We start from the raw sequence: 24,744 nt of genomic DNA, 5'->3' as shown, positions 1-24,744 counted from the left end.
TCCAGTCCTGGCTCACAGGGAAGGTACCTGGGCCTTCTCGGATGGGCCGGCGTGCAGTAGGGGAGGTGAAAACCCCTCTCAGCCAGGTATCTGGGTCAGACAAAGCTCTGGCCAAGGGGAGAGAGAAAGCTCTAGTCTCCGCTCCAGCGTATTGGGTGTGGACTCGGAGCCTGGTGTGTCTCCTTCTCTGCTCCTCGGGTGTCCTTCCGGGAGATGGAGCTGCCAGCCCAGCCCCATCTCTGATAACAGAAATCTTGTAACACGTGCCAGGGGTTCATGGAGGCCGTCAGGGCAGCTGCTGACATCGCTAGGAACCTGTGCTCCTTATGTGTCTGAACTTCTGGAGCCCGTCAAGGTCACGGTTAGGCATGGCTAAGGTTAGCTGTTCGGCAATATGACCTCTGAGGCCCCTGCTGGCCCTAAAAGACCCACTGGGACAGACATTGCTGTGCACAAGAGGCCATGAGCTTGGGCCCCAGTGTGACAGCCTCCAGAGTCCTGATCTGTGAAATGGGCCCACGACGGTGGGATGCTCACCTTCTCTCCCGGGGAAGATACTGAGAAAACAACCTGGCACTTGGAGATGTTGTAGCCACTTGCAAACCAGAAACTCTGCAGTGATGATGAGGGACCCCGACTTCAGCTTCCGTGGACCTCCTCGCCTTAGACAAAGACTTGGTGCTGTTCTCCTCACTGGGACTCAGTCCCTTCTCCCCACACAGCGAGTCAAGGCTCGCGGGCTTGTTCTCTCCCATCGCGTGACCCTCCACGGGTCTGGGAAAGGAAAGGAGGGAGGGAGGGGAACCCGCTGAGAGATGCGGAGGCTGGGAGCACTCTGGGTGCCTGATGAAGGAGGCGTCCAGCCAGGGAAATGCAGACCCTATGGAGAAGCCCAGCGGAGGCTTGTTTGCACACATGTGGAGTGCAGTTTCTGGAATCGGGTGAAGGGCACATTTCCATCTCGGCTAAATAAGCAGGGGCAGCCAGGGGGACCTTTGCAGTCCTTGGCAGCTGTGCCAGGATGGACCATGCTCCTGGGGGGCCTGGCTGCATTCAGCAATTATGTCTCAAACAAATCTGATCTAAACAACCCAGAGGAAGGCAGGGGGTTGGGGAACAAGAGCTGATGCCGAGGCCCTGACAGGGAGCGGCAGCAGGTGGTCTGGGGTGTTGGTCAGCAAGCCATTGCAGTGTAGACCCCGTCCTTGGGGTTTGAAGGTGGCATAAACAATGCAGACTTCCTGGAGCCAAATCTTTGCTCCAAGCTAAGCTGTAGCAAGGACTCCCGAATCCACCAGTCTGGGCCAGCAGGAACTGGGGAGCCATGGCAGTTTTCAGAACCAAGTGCCTTTGATTAAAGATGGCATATCTAGAGGTGAAGGTCTCCAAGGACGCGCACAAAACGCATGGCTTCCGGTGCAGGATGGAGGCCCGCGGGCGCATTTCCAAGCCCACAGGGTACGCCACGTGAGTTGTGGGACCCAGAGCCAAAGGAAAGTGGGGGGCTCCAGGTTCAAAGCTGACAAAGAATTTCAGGATGGCGGCTTCAGAGCGTACGGAAGTGTGGGGCCCCTTGCAGAGGCGGGGGTCACCGGCCCATGAAGCGAATCCCTGCTGATTTGAGAAAGAGCATACTCCATGTGCCCAAGGCCTGGCCCCAGGGGCCGTGGCTGCCCCTATCTTTAGGAGGTCACAGGCAGCTGAACTCTGAGAGGAAGGCTGGACAACTCTTGGAAAAAGACAGAAAGGAGGCAGTCAGGCTGCTGCCCTGGGCCTCTGCACATTTCGAGGGCTGAGGACAGAGGCGGCCTTGTGCCATGCGAAGTATCTATCTGGGCAGGCGGATTCCGGAACAAGCACCCGAAGGAGAAGCACGTAGCGCTTTAACAGTGAGGCTGCTCACGGAAGTGCTACCTGCAATAGCAAAACTTGGCGACAATGTCACGAGTTGAAGAGGGCTAAACTGACGGCCACCATCATGTCAAGGACAGCAGGGGTAGTCAAGGATTTGTCAGTGCCTTTCCAATGACAGTGTGGCGAGCCACCAGGACTGGCGTTCCGGAAGAGTGTTTTCAACCCATGATATGATGTCCTTTGTCGCTCGGGGAAGAAGGAAAGCAGGATCCGTAATTTAAAAGGATGCACTCGATTTTGCTTAATATACGTTTAGACTCACAGAAGTACCAACATCTCAGTGGTGATTATCAACATGGCATGGGGTTACGAGAGACTTTTATTTTCTCCTTTTATACCTCTCTCTACTTTGCAGACTCGCTACAGGACCAGACACAACGTGGATCATAATTTATCGCCTATAAAAGTGAAGAGCTCCCCACAGAAGTTAGGTAAATGGCCGGTAAGTGCGCGGAGGGGCACCCGGCATCCCTGGGTATTGGGGAAACGTGGATGAAACCCACGGGGAGACACCAGCTCACAGCCACTCGGATGGTTATGATCCAGAAATGAAAAGGAAGAGCTGACGAGGGTGTGGGGAGTCAGAGCCCTTTCACAGTGCTGGTGGGAATGGGACAGGCAAAACCGTCTGGGAGGTCCTTGGAAGGTTAACCGTGGCGTTACCACGTGACCCAGCACTTCCACCCCGGGTATGCACCCAGGAGAACCGAAAGCAGGTGCTCAGACAGAAACTTGCATGGAAATGCTCACAGCGGCACTCTTGACAAAAACCCCTAAGTGAAAACCCAAATGTCCATGTGATGAGTGCGTAAACAAAATGTGGTCTATATAAGGGAATATTATTCAACCTCAGAAAGAAATGACATTCTGATACGCGCCACCCCTTGGATGAAGCCCCAGACCCATTCTGCTAAAATGAACTGGTCACCAGAGAGCATCTGCCGTAAGGTTGCGTTCACGTGCGGTATCCAGGACGGTCAGACCTATGCAGACAGAGGGTGGGGCATGCTCGCCCAGGCTGGGGGCGCAGGGTGGGGGTGGTGGCGGGCTTGTTCTGGGCTGAGTCAGCGGTGATGTCTGCACAGCCTTGTGAATAGACTAAAAACCACGGAACCACCCGCCCTCGCAGGGGAGATTTCATGGTATGGGAATTCTATTTTGGTTTAAGAAAACAGAAAGGTGGGTGCCATGTCTGAAGACCTTAGGATTTCCAAGCGATGCAAAGTGAGGCGAGAGAGGGGCCGCCCCCAAGAACTGATCTGAGGACTCGACTAGATGGACCACGCCGAAGCTTCGGGAAGCTGCATCTGCCAAGCGCAAGCACCGATTTCCAGTCCACGTCTGGGTGGCGCCTGGGTGGCCACTTTCTGCCCAGTCTCCTAGGGGCCCAGGCTCCTCCCTACCCCGGTTCTCCCCGACCCCAACCGGCTGGGAATGGGGGACATACACAGCGTCCTTCCAGATGCTCTCCTTGGCTACACGGTTTGTTGGAGCAGGAGCCCGGCCCTCACTTACCTCCTTTGCATATGCATGTCTTAAATTTCATCTGCCAGTGTGAGATTTCATCGTTCCCAGCATGCAGCCCCCATAAGCCAATGTTTATTCATTATCCCCAGTTCTGTTTCCTATCGTCTATTTCGGAGGAGCCAAAAACAACATCTTAACTCAATACAGAGCACCATATGATGGCTTTCGTTTTCCAAAACGAGCCACGGTGCACTCTGGGGTTGGGGGGATGGCCCTTGGTTCCCGCTGTGCCCCAGCAGAGGGGAGGCTCCTGGCTCTGGCTAGCCATCCTCAAATTGGGTGCCCAGGTGTCTATGGAGAGGCCTCAGGGCTGTCCTCACTAGTCTGACAGATGGAGGGTCAGCAGCCACCTGCATGTACCGGGAGCATTTCATTCACGCTACCGTTTATAGGGCACGACAACATCTGTCTTCCCGGGCCCTTAAGAGCCCATACTGCTCATGGCATGGGCGAGGAGGACAGGTCAGCCACCCTTCCCGAGCAGGATGCCCAAACCCCAGTGCCACTGCACAGCTCCGCAGGGGCCGGGAGAGGCCTACTTGCTAAACTCAGGGGACAGAGCAGACAGGCAGAGTCTGAGGCCACTACACATCATGTTGGCTGAAGGGAACTTCTCCCCGAATAATCTCCAGGGGCTGAAGCTCCAAAGAAACTCTGGCCTGAGAAGCCAACGATGCTGGTGTTTTCTTTGGTCTCATAATAGTCCACTGCCTTCCCTGCTGATTAGACTCTATAGTTTTGAATAAATCACAGTGTTGGAGAGCATTAAAGGTGGGAGGGCTACAAAACTGGAATTAGGGTTATAGCTGTGTACGAGAGATAGAACGGTATCTACAACCACCCCCGTGCAAAGTGCAACCATGCGCCCATCCACCCACCCAGCCACCCACCCACCTACCCATCCATCGTACACCCTTCCATCCACCCATCCATCCTTCCACCCAACCCTCTACCCACCCAACCATCTATTCATCCAACATCCATCCTTCCACCCACCCGTCTACCCACTCATCCATCCATCCATCCACCGACCCATCTGCCCAACCATCATTCATCCTTCCACCCACCCACCCAACCACTCAACCCTCTACCCACCCACCTATGTATTCATCCATCATCCATCCTTCCAYCCACCAGTCTACCCACTCAACAATCCATCCATCTACCCMCCCACCCACCCATCCATCCACTCATCCATCCATCCATCCACCGACCCATCTGCCCAACCATCATCCATCCTTCCACCCACCCACCCAACCACTCAACCCTCTACCCACCCATGTATTCATCCATCATCTATCCTTCCACCCACCCGTCTACCCACTCAACAATCCATCCATCTACCCACCCACCTACTCATCCACCCATCCTTCCATCCACTCACCCACCCACCCACCCATCCATCCACTCATCCATCCATCCATCCACCGACCCATCTGCCCAACCATCATCCATCCTTCCACCCACCCACCCAACCACTCAACCCTCTACCCACCCATGTATTCATCCATCATCCATCCTTCCACCCACCCATCTACCCACTCAACAATCCATCCATCTACCCACCCACCTACTCATCCACCCATCCTTCCATCCACTCACCCACCCACCCACCCATCCATCCACTCATCTATCCATCCATCTTCTGTCTTTCCATCCACCCACCCACCCACCATCTCTACCCAGCTATGCATCCATCATCCATCATCTGTCTTTCCATCCACCCATCCACCCACCATCTACCAGCTATCCATCCATCATCCATCATCTGTCCTACCATCCACCCACCCACCCATCCAGGAAGTACTTTCTCAGCACCTCTTCCATTCCAGGTACCATGCTAGGTGTGGGGAACACCAGTGTCAGCAGCTGTAACCTGAGTTCTATGCCCTTGCGGAGGGCAATATACAGTGATCAACTCACCTGACAAACATGTATTTACACACTCATTTACAGGCCTTCTCCTTCCACCCCCTTAGCTCACACCATTTGTACCAATTAAACCTGCTCCATCTCAGGGCTCAGATCCCAGCCCATCTAACAGCCCACCTGGAAAGCCTGGAAAGTCGCTGAAACATACAGATCCCTAGGTCCCCCCCACACATCCTGGCTTCACTGGGCAGGGTTGGAACCCCATTACTTTTTAAACGGCTGGGTTTAGGGCCACGTTCCGTGGGCATGTGCAGATGTGTTATGCAGGATGATAACAATCCAAGAGCCAATGTTCCGTGAACATGCCCGCGAGCCAGACCATGCCCAGTGCTTTCCACCACGGGCTCACCGGCCCCTCCCAGCCATGCTGCGGTAAACACACTGCAGCCACTGCCGTCTCACAGAGCAGGAACTGGAGATCAGAGAGGCCAAGTAACTTGCCCAAGGCCACACAGCAGCTAGTTGATGGTGAGCCTCTGGTTCCAGGCTCATGGCCTTAAATCAGAGCCATGGACTCTGATGTTTGTCTCTTCTGTGGACCTGGCTCCGAGCCCTGTCTCCAGAACAGAGGACCCTAAGAGGCCTCTGAATGCTGGGGCATCAGCGTGTAGCTTGGTCAGACAGGAGCCTCAGGACAGAGAAGACAGCCACCGCCCTCGACTCAGAAAATGCAGTGGTCCTGGTGGGGAATGGGACGAGGTGGTGGGAAGGGTACTGCTCGGTTCACGGCTACCACTCTTCAGCATGTTGTGAACTGAATTGCATCCCTCTCCCCAAAACCCCTATATTGGAGCCCTAACCCCAACATGATTGTATATGTGGACCTTTGAGAATGCTGTTAGGGTTAAGTGAGGTTATGTGAGGTCATAAGGGTGGGGCCCTAATCCCATAGGACCGGTGTCCTTCTGAGAAGAGAAAGGGATATGGAGATGTTCACAGCCGAAAGCCACATGAGGACATCACCGACACCTGCAAGCCAGGAAGAGTCCTCACCGGGAACCCACCCCGGTGACACCTGGGTCTAGGACTTCCAGAAGCCAGAACTGGGAGAAAGAAATATCTCGCTGTTTAAGCTCCCCCGGCTGTCAGTTTCTCATCGCCGACCTGGCAGAATGACAGAAACCTCTTTCCCGCCCACCACTGTCCATACAGGTATGGCCCCGGCCCAGAGCAATGGCCCTGCGAGGTGACTTTTTGAAAGGAGCTGCAGACACACATCCTGCAGCGGCAGGAGGGACATGGGGAAGGAGGGCGGGGCTGGTACCGGCATCACCAGGTTGCCACGGTAACCCAGGGCAGGCTGCCGCCACCGCTGGGAGGGGAGGGAGGGAGGGCCCGGGACCCCGGAGCGATGCCAGAGACGGAGACCGCCCCACCAAACCGGAAGCCACAGACAGACCTGGCAGAACTCTATCTCGGGGGCAAGGCTGAACGTGGAAACTGGTATTTAAAACACAGAGCAGCTGCTCAGAGACAACAGTGCGCACACACCAAAGAGGCGAGGCTCCAAGTGTATTTTAATAAAATGGCGTAAAAGAAAGACGAAGGGGGAAGCCTGCATGATTCTGCCACGGTTGTTTAACAAAAACATAATCATTAGCAACCAGGACAATGAGTCCTCATATTTATTTTATGTTCCGTTAGGGAACGGCTAGTAACTCCTTCGGAAGCTGGCTCTTTTGTTGCTTATTAATATTTGAGATTACAATTGTGTTAATGGAGTCATTTGCCTGTATTTTTAAATGTTCTAAAGATAACAAAATACATTCTATTTTGGAAGCACCGACCATATGCCTGTTGTGATATCTTGCAGAGCCTTCGTACGCACTGTGACAAATGGGGCTTCTGTTTCATACCGGAACCCCACTAGCTCCTGTCCCGATGGCTCTACCCGGAGCCACAACGAGCACTGGGTAACAGCTCCTACCCCTTCTTTGTCTCCCCGGGAAGTGCTCGCAGCTCAGTGAGAGCAGGTCGCAGCGTCGGCTCCTCTCCTATTCAAAGAGCCCAAATGCTTGGGCCTCCCTGCCGAAGGGATGTCTCTGGACGTCCACGAGGCTCTGCTGCCCCCCTCCTTCTGCTGGTCACAGCACTCCAACTGTCCTTAGCAGACCATCTGCCCACACTCACTCATCTATCCCAGGCCCAGCCAGTCACACTTCCTAAGCACACTCATCCCCCAGTTCTAGCAACTGGTTCTGCCCCTTTCCACGACCCAGGTCAACCCAATCAGGGCCAATCGCTGATGCTTGCCCAGCAGGCAGGAAAAGACGTGTTCTCTCTCTGCTGGACTTGGATTCAGGAGGACTAAGCCCAGAGCTGTCAGGGACCACCCTGACAAGTGAGTTGGCCAAAGAATAAAGCTGTTACAGAGGAAGGAATCAGTGCCTAAAGATGGAGAGAAAGCGGGCGACTTCATTTCAACACCTGGATCCAGCTATGCCTGAAGCCAGCCCCTGGGTTTTTCAATTATGTAAGATAGTAATTCCCTTTTGGGGGAAGAGGGTGTTGGAGGGAGCTCTGGGGTTTTGTCACCTCCAATTAAAAAAGCGATAATGAACAGAGTACCCCCCGGACTGGGATGGGAGAAGGAGTACCTCTGGGTTAGAAGTTCAAAATCAGATGTCCACGCCAGCTCTGCCTTGGGCCAGGTGTGGGATTCTCAGCAACCAGAGGCTAGACTTTCTTCTCCAACAGAGAGGCCTGAACCCTAAATCTAGGTTTTCTCAAACTGGGCCTAGAGACCCCATGTCTTCCCGGGGACACCTCAAGTCTCAGAGGAACCTTTTATTCTGTGCTTCCATTTAGGGGATGCCCTAAAAAATGACCCTATGCTTCTTTTTAAGAACAAAACTGTTCTAATCTAGTGGTTCACATTTTCATAGACAATTTCAGTTTTTATAATCGGGTGTTCTTAAATGTGGGAATGTTCCCTCTTTCAAGTGACCCACAGGTTTGCTGAAGCAGGAGAGATCCCGCTCTGAAGCCTGTCACTCTCACCCACAAGTTGTGCGACCCTGGACACGAGATGAGAAATGTCCGGTCCAGGGGCTGGTGCAGGACCAGCGTCACAGTGTTCTGCGATGGGCCACCCCATGGCCTGCTAAGGACAGCAGTTACATGGACCAAGCCCACAGACCCATGATACCCACGCCCAGCACACACGTGTGAAATCTGTCCACCCAGTCATCCTGAAGGCCCTTGGGTCACCTGGACTTTTTAATTCGGTTAAGTTAGGTTAACTGAGTTAAGGGGATTGTGTGGGCAAAGGGTCAAAGCTAAGCAACCCCAAAGCAGCAGGGCCGGTTTTACAAATGTAGTTGTCCCTATACGTTTATTTCTATAAGAAGCTCTTCAAATCATCATTTTAAATGGGAAGCCAGCATCCCCTGCCAGAGACAGAAGGTGCATTCACATTAAATAAGGTGGAAAGGGGGTGATGGGGTCACAGTCGAGCTGGCGTGCCATCTGCAGGCTGCCCTGCACCCATGCCTGCCTCTTCCATGGTAAGGAGAAGGCTGGTGACCACGAGAGCCACGTGAAAGGGTCTCCGGCCTCCCAGGGAAAAGCCTGGCCACAGTCTGGGAACAGATGTAGCAAATATGTATCGTTGAGAATGGTTTTCTTATACAATATATAAAGAGTGACCACAAATCAGTAATAAACAAACGACCCTCAAGAAAAATGGGCAAAAGACCTGAACTGACACTTGACCAAAAAATGCAAATAAATGGCCAATAAACATACAAAAACAGTTCTCACACTCAGAAGTAATGAGAGCAACACAAACTGAAGTCCTGTGTTGATGGGGCATGGGCGTAAGACCCACAGTGGAAACGGTCTGCCGGTAGCGCGTGCTGGCGAGATGTGGACGCAGCATCGCCAGGGACTAAAAGTCTGTGCTGCCCAACGCATCTGTCGAAGCCCTACCCCTGATGGGATGGTATTTGGAGGTGGGGCATGTGGGAGGTAATTTGGGTCCATGGAGGTCATGAGGGTAGGAGCCCCACGATGGGATTAATGCCCTTATGAGAAAAGGTACCAGAGAGCTCGACCATGTGAGGACGCAGTGAGCAGGTGGCCATCTGCGAGCCAGGAGGCCAACCATGCTGGCACCTCGACCTCGGACTTCCAGCCTCTACAACTGGGAGAAATAAATGTCTGCTGTTTAAGCTGCCGTACTTGTGCTACTTGTTATAGCAGTGTGCACAGACTAATACGCACACTTAGGACGTGGCTGAAGGATCCAGAGAGACGGGGGACACACCCTGGCCTGACCACCACCCATCCTGGGGTATGAGGAAAAGAAGTGCAAACATGTTTACACCAGGGGACAGGGACTGCAGGTGGCCCCCCCCCCCGGCAGGACAGATGGACAAAACCCGATGAATGACTTAATGGGACGAAATGGGTACCCCGAGCCACTCACACAACCCAGGTATCACAGGTGAGGAGAGAAGCCGGACACAACACAACACACACACTGTTTGATTCCACTTACAAATGGTTCAAAATTGGCCAAAACTATGCTACGTTGTTTAGGGATGCAAAGTAAGCAAGCAGAACTTTAACAAAATAAGGAGGTGACTGGCATGCAAGTCAGGGTGGGGTTAGCAGTGGGGAGAGAGTGTTCTGTTAAGAAGGGGTGCATGGGGGGCTCTGGGGCTGTTGGTGACGTGGGGCAGGGGTATCGTTTTATAGCCATTTGCTAAGCAACACATCATGGTTTGTGAGTTCCTGTGTTTGTTCTATTTCATGCAAAAAAATTAGAAACACAAGATCATGCAAGCACCAAACTGAGAACTGAGACATACAGGGGCAAAATGATTTTTCTCAAGGGCACCCAGTGTTGATGTCTCTGCATGAAGAGGAGAATGTGAGGAAAGAAGCAAAATTTCAGGAAATGGAAGAAGCAATCCAGGAGCCTCCCAGAAAGGAAGGTGAGGCTGGGTAGGCTGGGATAAGCGAGCACCTTCCACCTACACTGCCATGTCCCCACCTCCTGAGTGTACCGGGAAGGTCACATGCATGACCCGCAAAAGCTAAGCTGAGAGGTGAGGGTGACCCGTCACCCTTGACGTTCCTGGGGACAGGGGTCAAGACTCTAAGTCTGGAAAGACTGGAACAACACTGCCCGGCCTTGCAGCGTGCAGGTGTGATGTGCACCAGCACAGTCCCAGGAAATGCTGGGTGAGCGGAATACAGCCGCCCAAAGAATGCAGAGGGATCCCAGCATGGACCAGCGCCGGGCCACGAGGATGCACCAGGAGTTAGGAACATGCTGTCCTGCACCTGAGGTCTGGACCGCCCAGCTCCGTGGCCTTCAGGTGACCAGAATTTGGCTGTCTCTGGAGGCTGGGGACAGCGGCTGTTCATGTCACCTTGTCATCTTATTCTAAGTGAATGTGTTCGTCAGACTGTCCGGGCCTTTGTCTCAGAAGCTAAGATACCGTTTGCTTGGCAGTGACTTGGTTTTGTCATTTTCTCAAACGGGGGGCCGCGGTTGCACAGCTTCTGCTTACACATGAACTGTGTCCCTGCAAATTGCACCCGCATGCTTTTCCTTTCCATACACTGACTCATCAAAGGGCTCCCGGTGATGATTTTGCAAATATTTTACCTGTTTCTTACTCAAGATCTGCCATCGGGGGCATGCCCTATCGCGGTTCATGTGTGGAATCCTGCAGAGACAGGATCAAGCCACACTCCAACCTGACAGCCTGGACTTACGGATGGGGATGTGATGGAAAGTTGGAGGGGCTGCTGAGGTCCCTGCCGGGCGGAGGCGACCACCATCCTTCCCTCCATCCACAGTGTGGGTCGGTCATGGTGGTGGTCAGTTCTAGGTGTCAACCTGACCAGATCGCAGCACCTGGCTACCGCCAGGCACTCGTCCAGGTGTTGCCATAAAGGTGTTCTCTAGACGGCTCGCAGCACCTACAACCAGCTGACTTCGAGCAGAGATTTCCTGGACAGCGTGGGTGATCAGGCTTCTCGAAGAAGAAATTCTGCCTCATGAGTGCAGCCAGAGCTCCTGCCCGAGGCTCCGGTCTGCCAACGTGCCCTGTGGATCTCAGACCTGCCAGCCCCCACAATCGCCTGAGCCAGTTCTTTATATGTACGTATACCTGTTATCTGTGCCCACGTTCACGTCCCTCTGTCCCTAGCCTCCTGAGGGGTCAGTCACCAGTAGTGGCTCCTGGCCGGGGACCACAAGGCCGAGCCCTGTGGCGTCCAGGTCCCACGACTGGTCCTTGACACTGGGAACAGAGAGGCAGTGGTGTGTGTCCCTTCTGAGCCAGAGGCCCTGTGAAGGCCCTTTCGAATGGGTGAGGCCACAGCAGGACGGAAGCTGCTGAAGTTACGGGCTCATCTGTTACAGCGGCTGACATGGCCCCAACTAATACACCCGGCTGGAAAGCCCCCATCCTTAAGAAGCCTGCACGCTAGAAGCACAGGGGAGGGACACGCAATAACCCCAGGATCACCATGCCCGCCGCTCCGCCAGGAAGGGTGGCACAGCTCACAGCGTTAGGATTCCGAAGAAGAGGTCACAGCCCAGCCTGGTGCGCTCCTGGGTGCCGAGACGTGGGTGTTTGTGTGTAATCGGGGAGGACAGTTCCCGCCCTGCTTCCTCCCCAGGCCGGACGAGCTACCACGAAGGAAAGCCTGTTGGAAACTGTGATGTCCCTAGAAACACACGGTCCTAAGAGACGAGAACCAAGGTTCAGAAGAGCAAGGGCTTCCCACACTGAAGACACAGGTCCTGACCTCTCCACACCACTGAGCCAAACGTGTATCAGTGAAGCAGCGGGAGACCCGGAGCCCCCACATCATTCTGCGGGGGCTGCCCCATGGCCCCTGATGTTCGTTGCCATATGACGGGAAATCAGTTGGTCGTGCTCAGCCCCACAAGGTGCCCTGAGCCACCCTCTGTGTGCTGTGGGTTCCCTGAATCACTCACCTATTTCATTTAATGCATGAGAGTGGAATTTGCTGGCTAAACACTTGCTTTACGTGGGGCTCCCCAAAGAGAAGGAACACTCGAGGCCCATACCAGTCTGACTTGGTGCAGAGCGAGTGTGCTGGGGATGGCAACACGTGGAATGTATTTTGTACCATCTCCGGATTCTATGTATATTCCAGGTCTGCCAACTTCCAACATTTAAAAATGGAGGGTGGGGGGCGCTCTACAGAAAGTGCTGATCATGAAAAAAAATAAGGAAGTGAGACTTCGCTTAAAATTTTAAAAACTCCCTACTCCTTTAAGATGCAGTTGGAAAACAAAAGGTGAAGTCCAGGCTCGGGTAAGTATCTGCAGCACGTATCCGGCAAAGGGCTGACGGCAGAGTGCACTAGGAACCCCCAAATCCAGGAGTGGCAAGAGAAGTGGCCCGATTAAAGACGGACGAAGACGTGCCCAGATCCTTTGAAAGACGCTGACCTCGGGGAGCAAGCACATGGAAACCACGTGCCACGATCCTCCCCAGGACGTGGATGACGTCCACAGCACGACACCCGCCACACCCACAGGGCGGCCGCCCCATAGGGGACGGATAATAGCAGACATGGGCCAGGATGTGGGGTCACAGGAGCCCCAGGAGACTCAGCAGCTGGGACGGCTCTCTGGATGTTTCCTCTAAAGCGAAAATGCATTCCTGTCTCGTGACCTTGCAGGCGTGCACCCAGCAATTTCCCGGGGCCAAAGGAAGCCATGTCTGTGGAAAGGCTTGCACAGAAACCTTCCTATGAGCCCAAATCGAGGAGCAACCCAAATGCCTGTCGCTGGGAGCATGAGTAAACAGAGTACCTTGGGCATACACATGTGACAGAACACTCTTCGTGGACAAATACGGACAGATCGCCGGTGCTTGCGGCAGTGTGGCTGACGATCGGCTGCGTGCAAGGCGGCCGGCCCAGGAGCGCGGGCTGCAGGGGTCCGTCTCTGGGAAATTCAACCAGTCACACTGGCCTCTGCTGCCAGAGCCCTGGGGAAGGCGCTGTGGCCGGGAAGCACCCGGAGAGCATTTGCGGGGTCATGAACGTCCGTCCTAAGCATGCTCGGAGACACAGGCGTACACGTGGGTCAAAATGCACTGAACGGTGCTCTCCAGCAGGTAAATCATACCTCTACTAAAGATATCAGTCAACACGGCCCCTGGCGCTCAGCCACAATCTGAGAAAGCCCAAGGCAAGCAGAGCCTGGCGGGAGCCGCTCCAGAACCTCCCCATCCTAAAATCCAGCTCCGAGTCTGCTCCCCCTCATGCCACCCCCTCCATGCCGGGTTACAGGGATGCCTCCTCCTCTGACCTGCTGCCTACATCATGGCATAGCTACTGCGTTCATAACTTAGCCTCCCTGGTGGACAGAGGAAGCCCCCCAAAGATACTCACGTCTTAATGCCCGGCACCTGTGAATAGTGACCTCACATGGAAAAAGGGAATCAGGTTGCAAATCAGCTTACCCTGCCCTGGCTTATCCAGGTGGGCCCAGGCTGGCCACATGCGTCCTAACACGTGGGGAAGAGCTGGGAGGGGGTCAGAGACGTGCCGTGTAAGGGACGTGGCCACACTCTCAAGTTGGCCGGAGGGGCCACAAGCTAAGCATGTTGCAGCATCCAGAGCCCATAGACAACAAGGACACGCACTCTCCCCCAGAGCTTCCAGAAAGGACCGTAGCCTGGCCGACACCGGGAGCCGTGAGACCCACACCAGACTTCTGACCTCCAGAACCACAAGATAACGCATTTGCGATGTTGAAGCCACTTTGTGGCCATTGGCCAACACGAGCAGCTCCAACTCCTCCGATCCTTACGGGCAGCACAGACCTATGAGGTCTCGGGCTCAGGCTCCACAAGCTGCCTAGGGCCAGGACGTACTCAGGAAACGTACGTGGGGTGACAGCGTACGTTCCAGAAGGGTGTGGTACAGTCACTTGGGGTCAGGGACTGGTTTGCGTGTTCTCAAGTTCCCCCAGGACACACGGCCAGCCCCCAGAACCGGCTGGAGCCCCAGAAATGTTGAACCCTGGGCTGAGCACCAGCCTGGGTAGAGAACGCCACGTTATCAAAAGGATGCCATCCTGCAGAATGTTGTAAGGAGCAAAGAACATCCTTCTAGGAATGTCACACCCAACAGCTTTCCCAAGATACACATACAAGCCGCTACCCCCGGGGAGCCCCGACGGAGGAGACCATCAGCCTGGACGAACTGCACCACGCCCACCTGCCCCGCGGACCTCTTGCCCCGGGCGAGGTGGGGCAGTGTCCGCAGGTGGGCGGAGAAGGCCCACAGCAGGAGAGGGAAGGAGGCGGCGCCAAGTGCCCAGCCTTCCCTGCCCTCTCTCCAGGAAGCCACGATTTCCTGGAGGCTGCAGGGAGCAGGAAGGCCCGGGTGACCCGCACATGTGTTCATCTGGGCTGCCCCCAGCCGGCAATGCCTGGCACCCACATGCCCGAGGCTTTCCAAGGGAAGAATGTGTGTTGGGAGACCAGGGGCACTGAGGCCGTGTAGCAGGACTGGAGGGAAGGAGAGGGAGGACAGAGGCATTTGGCAACCTGGAAGGGGAGTCCTGCCCACAGGCTGTGGTCTTGCCCTTCACAGACCGGGGCTGGGTGCGCTGCGTGCAGGAGAAGATGCGGGTGGGCCAGGGGCGGCAGGGCCAGGAGGTCCGGCTTGTACCGGGGGCTCAAGGTGTGCATCACCACGCCTGGGAAGGCAAGCTCTTACCCACCTGCTGCCCACGGACGCGCCCAGCCACCTTCCCCAGAGGGGAACACTCTGGCCTTCCCTTTCAAACCTAAGCTCAGCACGTCTCTCACCTCAACACCCCCACCATACGGCAAATGTCCCGGTTTCCCAGCTGAGCATCCCCGATGACGAGTCTGCAAAGCCAGCCACGTGCAGGGGGGACCACCGTGCTTTCCAGAGCACACATCCTCAGGACACCTCATTTCCCAGCGGTACAGGCCACGGGGCAGGGGACCACCAGCCGGCACAAGCAGACGCAGCAAAGCCACTGGCTGTGTGCTCTGTGAGCCTGGGGTTCTGCCCGATGCCCGCGGAGTGCACGCACGGACCGGGTTCACGTGCTTCCCTTTTCCCCAAGCACCATATTTCCTCCCAAGGCCGTTGTATATAAATGATCTCCTCTTAACATTTTAATCAATTCAATCTTTTGGCAATAGATTTCAAAGTGGTTTTCAGCAAAGGCTATATTTGGAATTCTGAGAGATGCTGAAGTGATCTCCCTTCGCGAACACCAACCACTTCGGAGCGGTGTTTACTGACACATCAAACCGTGTGGTTCTAACAGAGGGCACAGGAGGGCCTCGCGGTGAACGCAAGCTGCCCATGTGCGACATCGGTACAGGAGATCGATAACTAGCCTTCCAGATTCAGTCAACCCACGAAAGCCCTTCCCCGATGGCTACAAGGAACGATCCAAGTTTTCTGGAACATGTACTGAGCAGCCCCTTAACTAAAAGCTTCCGTACCGTCTTGCAACCTATTTCTGGTTTGGACAGAGCCCAGAGGAATCGAATCAACCTGTTTCTGTGACAGAGAGAAGTCTTTGCTTTGAAGGGCCGCCTCTCTCCGTACGCAGGCACAGCCGGGTCCGAGGGCCGTGGAGACCCGCCTTACCTGCCTGGCTGTCCTTGGGCCTGCACTGCACCTCCTCCACGCACTCGGCCGGGAACCACCCGATGTGGCCGCGGGCGCTGCCTTCCCAGAAGCCTCCTTCGCCGATGCTCAGAACTAGAGGCAAGAGGGGGAAGCTGTTAGCAGGCGGACTCGAGGGGCCTGGGGGTGAGCACGAAGAGGGGATGGTGAGAGCGTGGGGCCGTCCCCCAAGCCTGCCCAGCCGGCAGCTCTGGTCCGTCTGCCAGCTGTCCACGCTTCCTTCAGCTGTGGACGAGGGGGCCCGGTGCAGCGTCCCTCGGAGAGGACAGCGCCGAGGGCGTGGACGCTGGGATCCCCAAGTCTCTTCTGTCCTTAGCATGCAAGCGCCGGCCTCCTGGCATCTTTATCTGACCCCACAAGTCCTGCGACTAGTCTGTCCCCCGTCTTGGTGTCCCAGCTGAGATGGCAGAGGGGAACTGCAAGTCACCACCCTTAACCATGTCATGAGTCACAGCGGTAGGGCAGGTCACCTCCATGGAAGGAAGGAACGATGAGGTCACGCGTGCCCCTTCCCGCCTGGGGAAGGGGTCCAAGGGTCTGCCTGATCTTTTAGACCCGCTTGGGGAAACACAACTGACAGCAGGAGACGGAAGAGCAGCAAGGGGCCGTGTGCCGACCCCGCGCTCTGTCTCGCCCCGAGGCGAGGAGCACTGGGGGGAGGGGGGAAACTGGAGCCCTGCACCTGCCCATCCCCTCAGAGACAAGGGTGGTGGGCCTGCCCACCGGGGCCACTCTGCACCACAGAAATGGGAAGACACTTCTTGAAGCCTTTCCTCCAAAATTCGGTGCTGCCCCTTATACCCCAAGTAGCCCAGGTGGGGGGATGCACACAGCTTCCCCCAAGAATCCGGACCTGAGAGGCTCATCCTGGATGGAGCGCTGCCTGGCAGCAAAGGGAGGCCAGGCACCTGCCCATGTGCTGGATGGGCCGAAGCCACATGTCTGTCTACGTGACACACAGGAAAGCTTCTTAGCCCCCTGTGCCTCGGTTCCCGCACGTGTTGGAGCGGGATACTATTTGAAGCGCTACTGTGTGCGAGGCAGAGACACCGAACTCCGTGTGGCGCTCCTTCCCTGCTCACAGCTTCTCTCCAGACGGCCCATCAGGGAAGACACACCGCGGTTTTGTGTTTGATGGGCACCGAGTCACACTTCCGAGCGTGTTCTCATTATTCCGAGACCAGCGGAAGAGAAGGAAGGCTGAGGGGCCCTGCCCACCGGGTCGGTTTCAGCTCCGTTAGGAGAGGGGGACATAGCAGCCTGTGTGCTGGATGCGGGGAGAGGCCGGGGGCGGGCCCAGGACATCCTCTGTGCCTGGTGAGCAAGCGCTAGACGGCAGCCCTCTTGGCAGAGGGAGGAGCAGAGGCACACGTGAGGGGGTGTGCGTGCGACTCTGGGTACCATCTGGAACATGCTACTATGTTTTAGGCCGTCGGCAAGACGGGCCCTCTGCCCTTAGGGAGCTGCAAGCGAGTCCTACAACCGTGTATGCTGGGCCACCAGCCAGACATCGGGCTTGCACACTTGGGCTGTTGTCTACCCCCCTCCTCAGGGCACACCTGTGTCCAGGTGGGAAAGTGTGTTCCTTGTAAGTGAAGAGGGAGCTAGGTTGGGCTCACCCATAAATTGCTGATTTAAGGCACTGAAAAGTAGACTGAGAACGAACACAGTATCCACTCGCCCTACGCAAGCCCACACGCTCCGAGGCCGCAGCTGAAGGAACATGGTCGGAAGAGGTGCCCGTCCAGCTGACCACTAACTGGCTACTCCTCCGGGCCTCTCCCCTCCAGAGATGCATGGCCCTACCCTGTACATTGGGAACCAGTAAGTACTGGTGGCTAGCTCAGCGGTGTGGTCACCAGGCTTGGGCGGGACCCTCACTGCACGAGGTCCCACCCCCTCTGCCAAGCTCCGCCCCATCCCTGCCTAGGTCACTGAGGAAGGACCTACCTGAGTGCTGGGAGCAAGCCCCTGGGCAGGGACTGCCTCAGTGGCAGGGCTCCCCATTCTGTGCCAAGCCCCCTGTAGGCCACTTGAATTTTAAGCCATCCTGGGCTTTCCTCCACGTAAGTATCATAAGGGGGATCAAGAGAAGAGCAAGCACACCCCTGTGCCCGGGGAACCCACATTTAGGGAGAGATGTGTTGAGCTATGCTTTCCCAGATGCACGGGCTCAGCGGTTCACTGGGAACATGAAGACCTCCCCTCCACAGCCGAGCAGCAAATATGTGAATACAGTGAGAGTCAGGGCCCAGCCAGGGAGCTGGGGGTTATCAGCAGGACCCCACCCCCTGGAAGTGGTGAGCTGGGTTTCTCTGGAAATCCTCCAGATTTCCTGCCCCCACTCGCCGGGCAGCCAGGCCTCCTGCCTCTGCTGTGTACCCGTTGAGATCCAGGGAGGACAATTCCCTTGGCTCACCTCTGGCTGCCCGTCTCCAAGAGCCGCCAGCCAGCCAGCCAGGCAGGATGCCAGGGCCGCACAGCATGGCCGGGAGGGAAGGAGGCCCCAGCCGAGCATCATGGGCTCCAAGGCAACTGCGAGTTGCCCACAAGGCCCACCCAGCAGTCTTCAGACGAGAAGTCCTTTGCATCCATCCTTTGCGGTGAAAGTCTGGGAACTGATTTCCATCATTTCTGTTCTCCGTGGGGGACTGGCACAGCTCCCCGCACAGCCTGCTCTCCTGCAGCCAGGGGTGGGTCCCAGCCTGGGACGATGCCCGTGGACATATGTGGAGAGGGGCAGATCCCCTGGTACCACTGCCCACGGGGCTCCTGCCTGGCCCTGGACCTCTCTGCGGCGGCTTGGGTCCACACCTCTGCCTTGAGCCACCTTCTCTCTGCCCTGGCCTCCCCTCATCCAGGCCGCAGACTTAGGGTCTCCTGTGATTCCACCTTTCACTGCCCAACCCCCATGGCCCCCCTATCCCCTGACCTGAAGCCCCCTCCTCTCCTTATACTTCTGTTTCCCATCCATGTCCAAGGGGACACAGGCTGGGAAGGAGAACACAGCCCAGGGCTTGGCTGCGAGCCTCCCTTCCCTCCAAGAGTGGTCGGTCCGTCTCCCTGTGCTGACTCCCCCTAGAAACCTGCCCCTGCAGACTTGCTGGGGGAGCCTGGCGGGACCTCTGGGAGCCTTCCACCCCCACCCCAGAACACCCTTCTTGGGCTCAGAGAGGGACTCTGTGCAGGCCGGATGCACAGGCCACTGGCCCCCCTGGGCCTCCAGTTTCCCTCCCCACCATGGGGGCCTCAGTCCCAGCCACCTGCCCACCTGGTCTCACCTCTCGTCACCCCACAGCGTGGGACCAGCTTCAGTGGCCAGTCTGTGGTCAGCCCCACGGAGCCCATGGTGGGCTTCCATTTCCTGAACCAGGCATGGCTGGGAGGAAGGGGGTGTTTGTGCCATCCATGGCCCAAATCAGAGACCGTGATCGTGACTCACCCAGGTGGATGGCAGGAATGCTAGCCCCTCGATGGAGACCCAGCTAGAGACTCCTACCTGTCAACGGGGATGCAGTACAGGGATGCGTGCACTCACTCCCACACCCGCACACACGCGCCCACACAGGCACACCCCACCAATTTGGCTGCGTCTCTGAGTATCAACACAGAGACAACCCTCCCACCTTCTGGATTCTTCCTTGTGCAAGCCTGATCTGCAGGCCACACATGCTCCTCAGTCAAAGCTCCCACAGGACAAGTTGGCCGAAGTGGGGAGCATTAAGGACAGCCTCGAAGGATCCCACACTTGGGAGTTTGAGTGCTGCCAGTGAGGTGCTGTGTGACTGTCCCTTTCCCATGGCCCCAGCGTAGTGGACACTCGGTGCCCTAATTGAGACACCTTCCCCAGGAGAGGCACCATCCCTCAGCTGTTGTGAAAAGGGCTGCCAAAGACTCATGGCCAACCCCTCTCCACTGAACTTCCTTCCTGACATGGGAGCCAGCCAGCTTAGCAGGTTATGCCCCGCTTCCCAGGGACTAAGCCAGGACATGGGGTGCCCTCGCATCACACCTGGGTCCGAGCTCCTGCCCCCCCTTACTGGCCCCAGCACTGCGCTGGGGACAGCCAGTGCTCAGTGAGAGGGAGCTGGGGGAATGAATGACGTCCTCCTTCCAGAGCAGAGCACGCTGGCTGACTGCCGGGTGTCCAGACGGGAACACGTTGGGGAGAGAGTAAATCTGCCTCTCGTCTCTCTCCAAGACACGTCGCAACCACAAACATGGGCACAGCCAGGTAAAGCTGGTAGCAACAGACCACGGAGGGAGCAGTTGGGACAGACAAAGCAGGGTGGGGGGAGACAGCATGGGCTTGGGAGTCCAGGCCAACTAGATCTGGAGCCCTCAGCCCCTGGTCATCAGCTGTGGGAGAGTGGGAGGTCTTCACCGGGGTTACCGTGTCTGCAGAAGACAGGTGCTTGGGCTGAATCATGCCCCCAATGCCTATGTTGGAGCCCTGACCCCAAGCACCTCAGAATGGGGCTCCATTTGGAGCTGAGGTCATTACAGAGGTGATCAAGGTAACATGAGGTCACCAGGGTGGACCTGATCCCATGTGACCAGGGTCTTACAAGAGGCGATCAGGACATAGACCCGCACGGAGGGACGACCCCATGAGGACACAGGGGGAGGACGGCTGTCTGAGGCCTGCATCTGGGGCGTCAGCCTCCGGGATCGGGGGACAGCGAATCCTATTGTTCAAGCCCCCCAGACTGAGGGACTCTGTGACGACCACCTGAGCACACCCATGCCTTTGGTCCATAGCTGCTATGAGGTCCACACAAAACCGTATGCAAAACACCCAGTAGTGTGTGCAGTAAACAGTAGGTGCTCACTGATGAGAGTCTCCACCTTTGGCTGCTCCTGTCACTATCTCTGACATATGGAGTCCCCAGGTACGAAGTGGCCAGCCAGTATCATGGCAGGCTCCGCAGGGTCTGCCAGCCCAGCCTGAAGCCCCGCGTGGGTCTTGGGGTGCAGGGCGCCGTGGGCCCGCGTGGAATGAAAGTCCAGGGCTGTGGGCCGATGGCATAGCCAATTTCAGAGCGGGGCCGGGCAGGGAGACCCGGGTGGTGTGTTGGGGGCCACGGGGGGCGGTGGGTGGGGTGCACACAGACAAGAGTGCAGGCCCCAGGGGGTGGTGCTTTGTCTTCACACGAGCCGCCGGCCTCCCAGGGTTCAGGGGCTGACCGCACATCACCGCCCAACAGTAATCAGAGCTCCTACATGCAGCAGGTCCGGGGGGCCTGCCCTTCCCAGCTTTCTCAGAATAGCGGCTCTCCCGGGGGGCAGGGGGTGAGGCGGGGAGGGGCCGCGAGGCCTGGCCTGACAGCTCTGTCAGGAGCGGGGTGTCGCCAGGGCCCCTCTAGGACGCCGTCCGCAGCTGTGGCATAGGGGTCATACCAGAAAGATGCATGGCCTTGGCAGCAGCAAAAACATTTTTGTCGCCTTCTGCCTGGGGCCCCGTGTGAGCGCCATGGCGGAGCTACCAGCCACCCTGTCTGCAGACGCAGCATCCTTGTTGGGGGGACGATCGGAAACTGCTCACGCGTCCGGGAGAAAGTCTACCCTGCGATGCGTTCTGGGACTAAAGTTTAAAATTGCAGGTGGTGTGAATTTCTACATTTATACCTTGAATGTTAATAATGTAAAAGGTGACAAGAATATTGCAGTAAAGTTGACAGGGACAGCGCAGGGACTTGAACTTATAGGTGTGATGGGACATGGCCCTCCCAGACACCCCAAAAGGCAGCTGTACCCCGTGTGCAGTGGGAAAGGTGCCAGAATGTGCAGAGAGGCAGCCAGGCCTGGTGGGACGCCCGGGGGCCTGTGCGAAGGGAGCCGGGCCAGAGAGCCCCTCTCCACAGCCGGGAGCCTGCACCTTGTCCACAAGGCAGGGCTGTGGGTGGGGGAGGAGGGAGGGACCCGTGGGGAAAATCCTTAGCCTGAGCAGCCTGAAGAACCAGAAAGATGAAGCCAGGACAAAGCACGCACCCCGGAGAGTGGGGCTGTCCCCACCCGGGAAGGAGCCTGAGAGAGGCCGCAGACAGCCTCGTCACATCCCCAACTGTGCGCAGAAAAAGCACAGAGCAGCTCAGCTCAGCTGAGCTCCAGATCTGAGCAGGCCCGGAGCGGTCACCCAGGCAACCCACCCAAATGTAAGAAATGCCCACAAGTTAACCCGCCTAACATCCATGACGCTATAGAAGATCACGAGACACACGAAGACCCTGTTCTCACGAGAGGGGAGGAAACTGAGCAAGCCCAGCCCAAGGTGGCCTTGACCGCGGACTGCAGATGGGGACCTCGGCGTGCCGACCGCACCACGCCAGTGACCTAACACAGCATGTGCTTTCAGCAAGCGAGAAACCCCAACAGGGTAACAAGAAGTCTTACATAAAAAGAAATGATTAAAAAAAAAGAAAAACCAAAACATGTAGAAACTCTAGGGTTTGAAGGTGTGACTTCTGAAATTAAAAAACGCACAAGATGGACTTAACAGTGAAGGGAACATTTCAGAAGAAAGGGTATTGGAAATAGATCAATAGAAGCGATCGAAGGAGAAGAAAAATGCTGGAACGAACACGGAGGCCCTGGGACTTGCGCCTGCTACCAGATGGCCAGCTCTGCGCGCACCTGGATGACCAGGAGGAGCCGAGAGAGAACAGGGCTCCACCTGTCATCAGAAACTTGCAAATCCCAGCTGAGGTCAGCTGGATTCGTGCAGGGCACGGACGAGGGCACTGGGTTACGAGCCAGCGCAGGCCTGGTGGTGACAAGGCGGGGCAGGCAGGATTTGGCCCTGGCCTGCCAACCTCTAAGGGGCGTACCGTTTATCACCTGCTGAGTGTCTTCTGAAAGCCTGTCCTCAATGACAGGGCCCACACACGGCTGGGCATGCGTGGTGTGCCCTTTCTTACTCTACCTGGAGAGTTCAGCGGCTTCCATGTGGCCTTGCAGCCCACACCTGCAGCTTTTCTACTTCCTCCCCAGGGCCTCAACACCAAGGCTGACCTCCTGCAAGGGCCCTAATTATACCCATCTTCCTGAATGGCCTCACATACCTGATTTCCCTACTCAGAAACTATTGCTGGCTCCCCAGTATCCTGGGAACAAAGCCTAACTCCTTAGCCTGGCATTATTGGAGGCCTTCCATGCTTTTCAGCCACACTTCCCAGAATTCTGCTTTGGGAATCATTCTCTCCAACCTGGTGGCCTTCCTTCCAGGAACGCTGGAGGCCTCCGGGCTGTGCCGGACCATCCCCCTAGACACGCCTCCCTGACCGCCGAGAAGACATGTCCAAATCTGATCTGTGCTAGGCCCCGTCCCCATGTCACGTCTTCCCGGGGCCCTCAGGGCTTTCCTGGGTGGAAAGGAGCTCTGCCCCTTCCCCCTGCACTTTCTGCAATGGAATCTCATCCCCAACATGCATGTGCTGCTTCCCTAACAGATACCAGGACGGCCGGCGAGCCCGGTCTGCTCCCCGTTCTGCCCTCCCAGGCTCCAGACGTCCCCCTCCAGGCCCCCTCCAGGGGCCCCGGGAAACAAGGCCTCCGATGCCGAAACCCCAACAGAGGGTCAGCTGAGGCAGAGGGGGCCCGGCCTGACCCAGCCCGGGAAGTGGGGTGGACACTGACCTTTGACCCTGTCGCCGCGGTGGAGGGGGATCTCGCCGTCGACCTGAGGGTGGTATGGCTTGACGACGACGAAGAGCCTCCCCGGGACCGCGCTGTAGAGCTTCCGCTTGGGCTCCGGGTACTCGAAGGCAGACAGAGCGTCCTTGTTGGCACCAGGCAGGAAAGCCGGCCTGAGGGGGAGGGGCAGAGAGAGAGAGAGACGGAGAGGATCACGGCCTGAGACAGGGCACATCACACCCCAGGCCCGCGGCCGATCTGTTCACGGCCAAGCCATGGCGCGAGCTGTCCCGTGGGAGCTCCTGACTCTACACAGAATGAGGACGTGAAAATGCCCAGGGGCAGCGTCCGTGGTTAAGAGACTCAGGTGGTTCCAGCAAATGCGCTTCTGGGAACCACCATGTTTGCACACCCTGTCCACAGTGGCTTTGCTCACGACAAACCAGGGATGGAAACGAGCCGAGTCCCCATCCAAGGATGAACGGATAAACAGTGCGGTCCATCCACACAGCGGACTACACGCAGCTGTAAAAAGGAAGGACATTCTGACTCCGGCTAAACATGGACTGACCCCGAGGACATTACGCTCAGTGAAAGAAGTCAGTCAGAAAAGGCAAGTGTTCCTGGTATGATTCCATTGATTGCAGGTGCCTGGAGTTGTCATGTTCCTAAGTAGGACGGTGGGCGCTGGGGTGGGATGGGGGTCAGTGACTCAGGGGGACGGAGAGTGGACGGTGGGCGCCGGGGGAGGGATGGGGGTCGGTGACTCAGGGGGACGGAGAGTGGACGGTGGGCGCCGGGGGAGGGGGAGGGACGGGGGCCGGTGTTTCAGGGGAAGATGGAAAGTTCTGGACATGCATCATGGGGACGGCTGCACAACAGTGTGAACATAGTCAATGCCACTGAGCTCTGCGCTTAAAGGCAATTAAAATGCACATTTTGTGTTATATGTATCTTTACCCCAAAGGAAAGCAATGTTCTTGACTTTAAAAAAATGAACTTTTTGAACAATAAAGCTTTACCATTAGAGCTCAGGCTGGTCCCGGCCAGTTTCCT

General features: G+C 56.6%; 1 protein-coding gene across 2 annotated transcripts in view; it reads right to left on the bottom strand.

The window, feature by feature from the left end:
- The window catches only part of SHANK2 (SH3 and multiple ankyrin repeat domains 2), a 509,587-nt gene that overhangs the window by 235,328 nt on the left and 249,515 nt on the right, over nt 1-24,744 (bottom strand). For both annotated transcript variants that reach the window (XM_025878755.2, XM_073883345.1), the window contains exons 13-14: nt 23,692-23,861; nt 16,018-16,131 (exon numbers count right to left, since the gene is read on the bottom strand). In XM_025878755.2, coding sequence (XP_025734540.1) covers nt 16,018-16,131; nt 23,692-23,861 — 284 coding nt within the window. The remainder of the gene's footprint in view (nt 1-16,017; nt 16,132-23,691; nt 23,862-24,744) is intronic.

Source organism: Callorhinus ursinus, unplaced genomic scaffold (genome assembly GCF_003265705.2).
Source record: "Callorhinus ursinus isolate GAN/ISIS: 27379988/994484 unplaced genomic scaffold, GSC_fseal_2.0 scaffold51, whole genome shotgun sequence".
NCBI classification, from domain to species: domain Eukaryota; kingdom Metazoa; phylum Chordata; class Mammalia; order Carnivora; family Otariidae; genus Callorhinus; species Callorhinus ursinus.
Note: the sequence above shows the minus strand (reverse complement) of the source record. Positions and strands in the feature narration are given on the sequence as shown.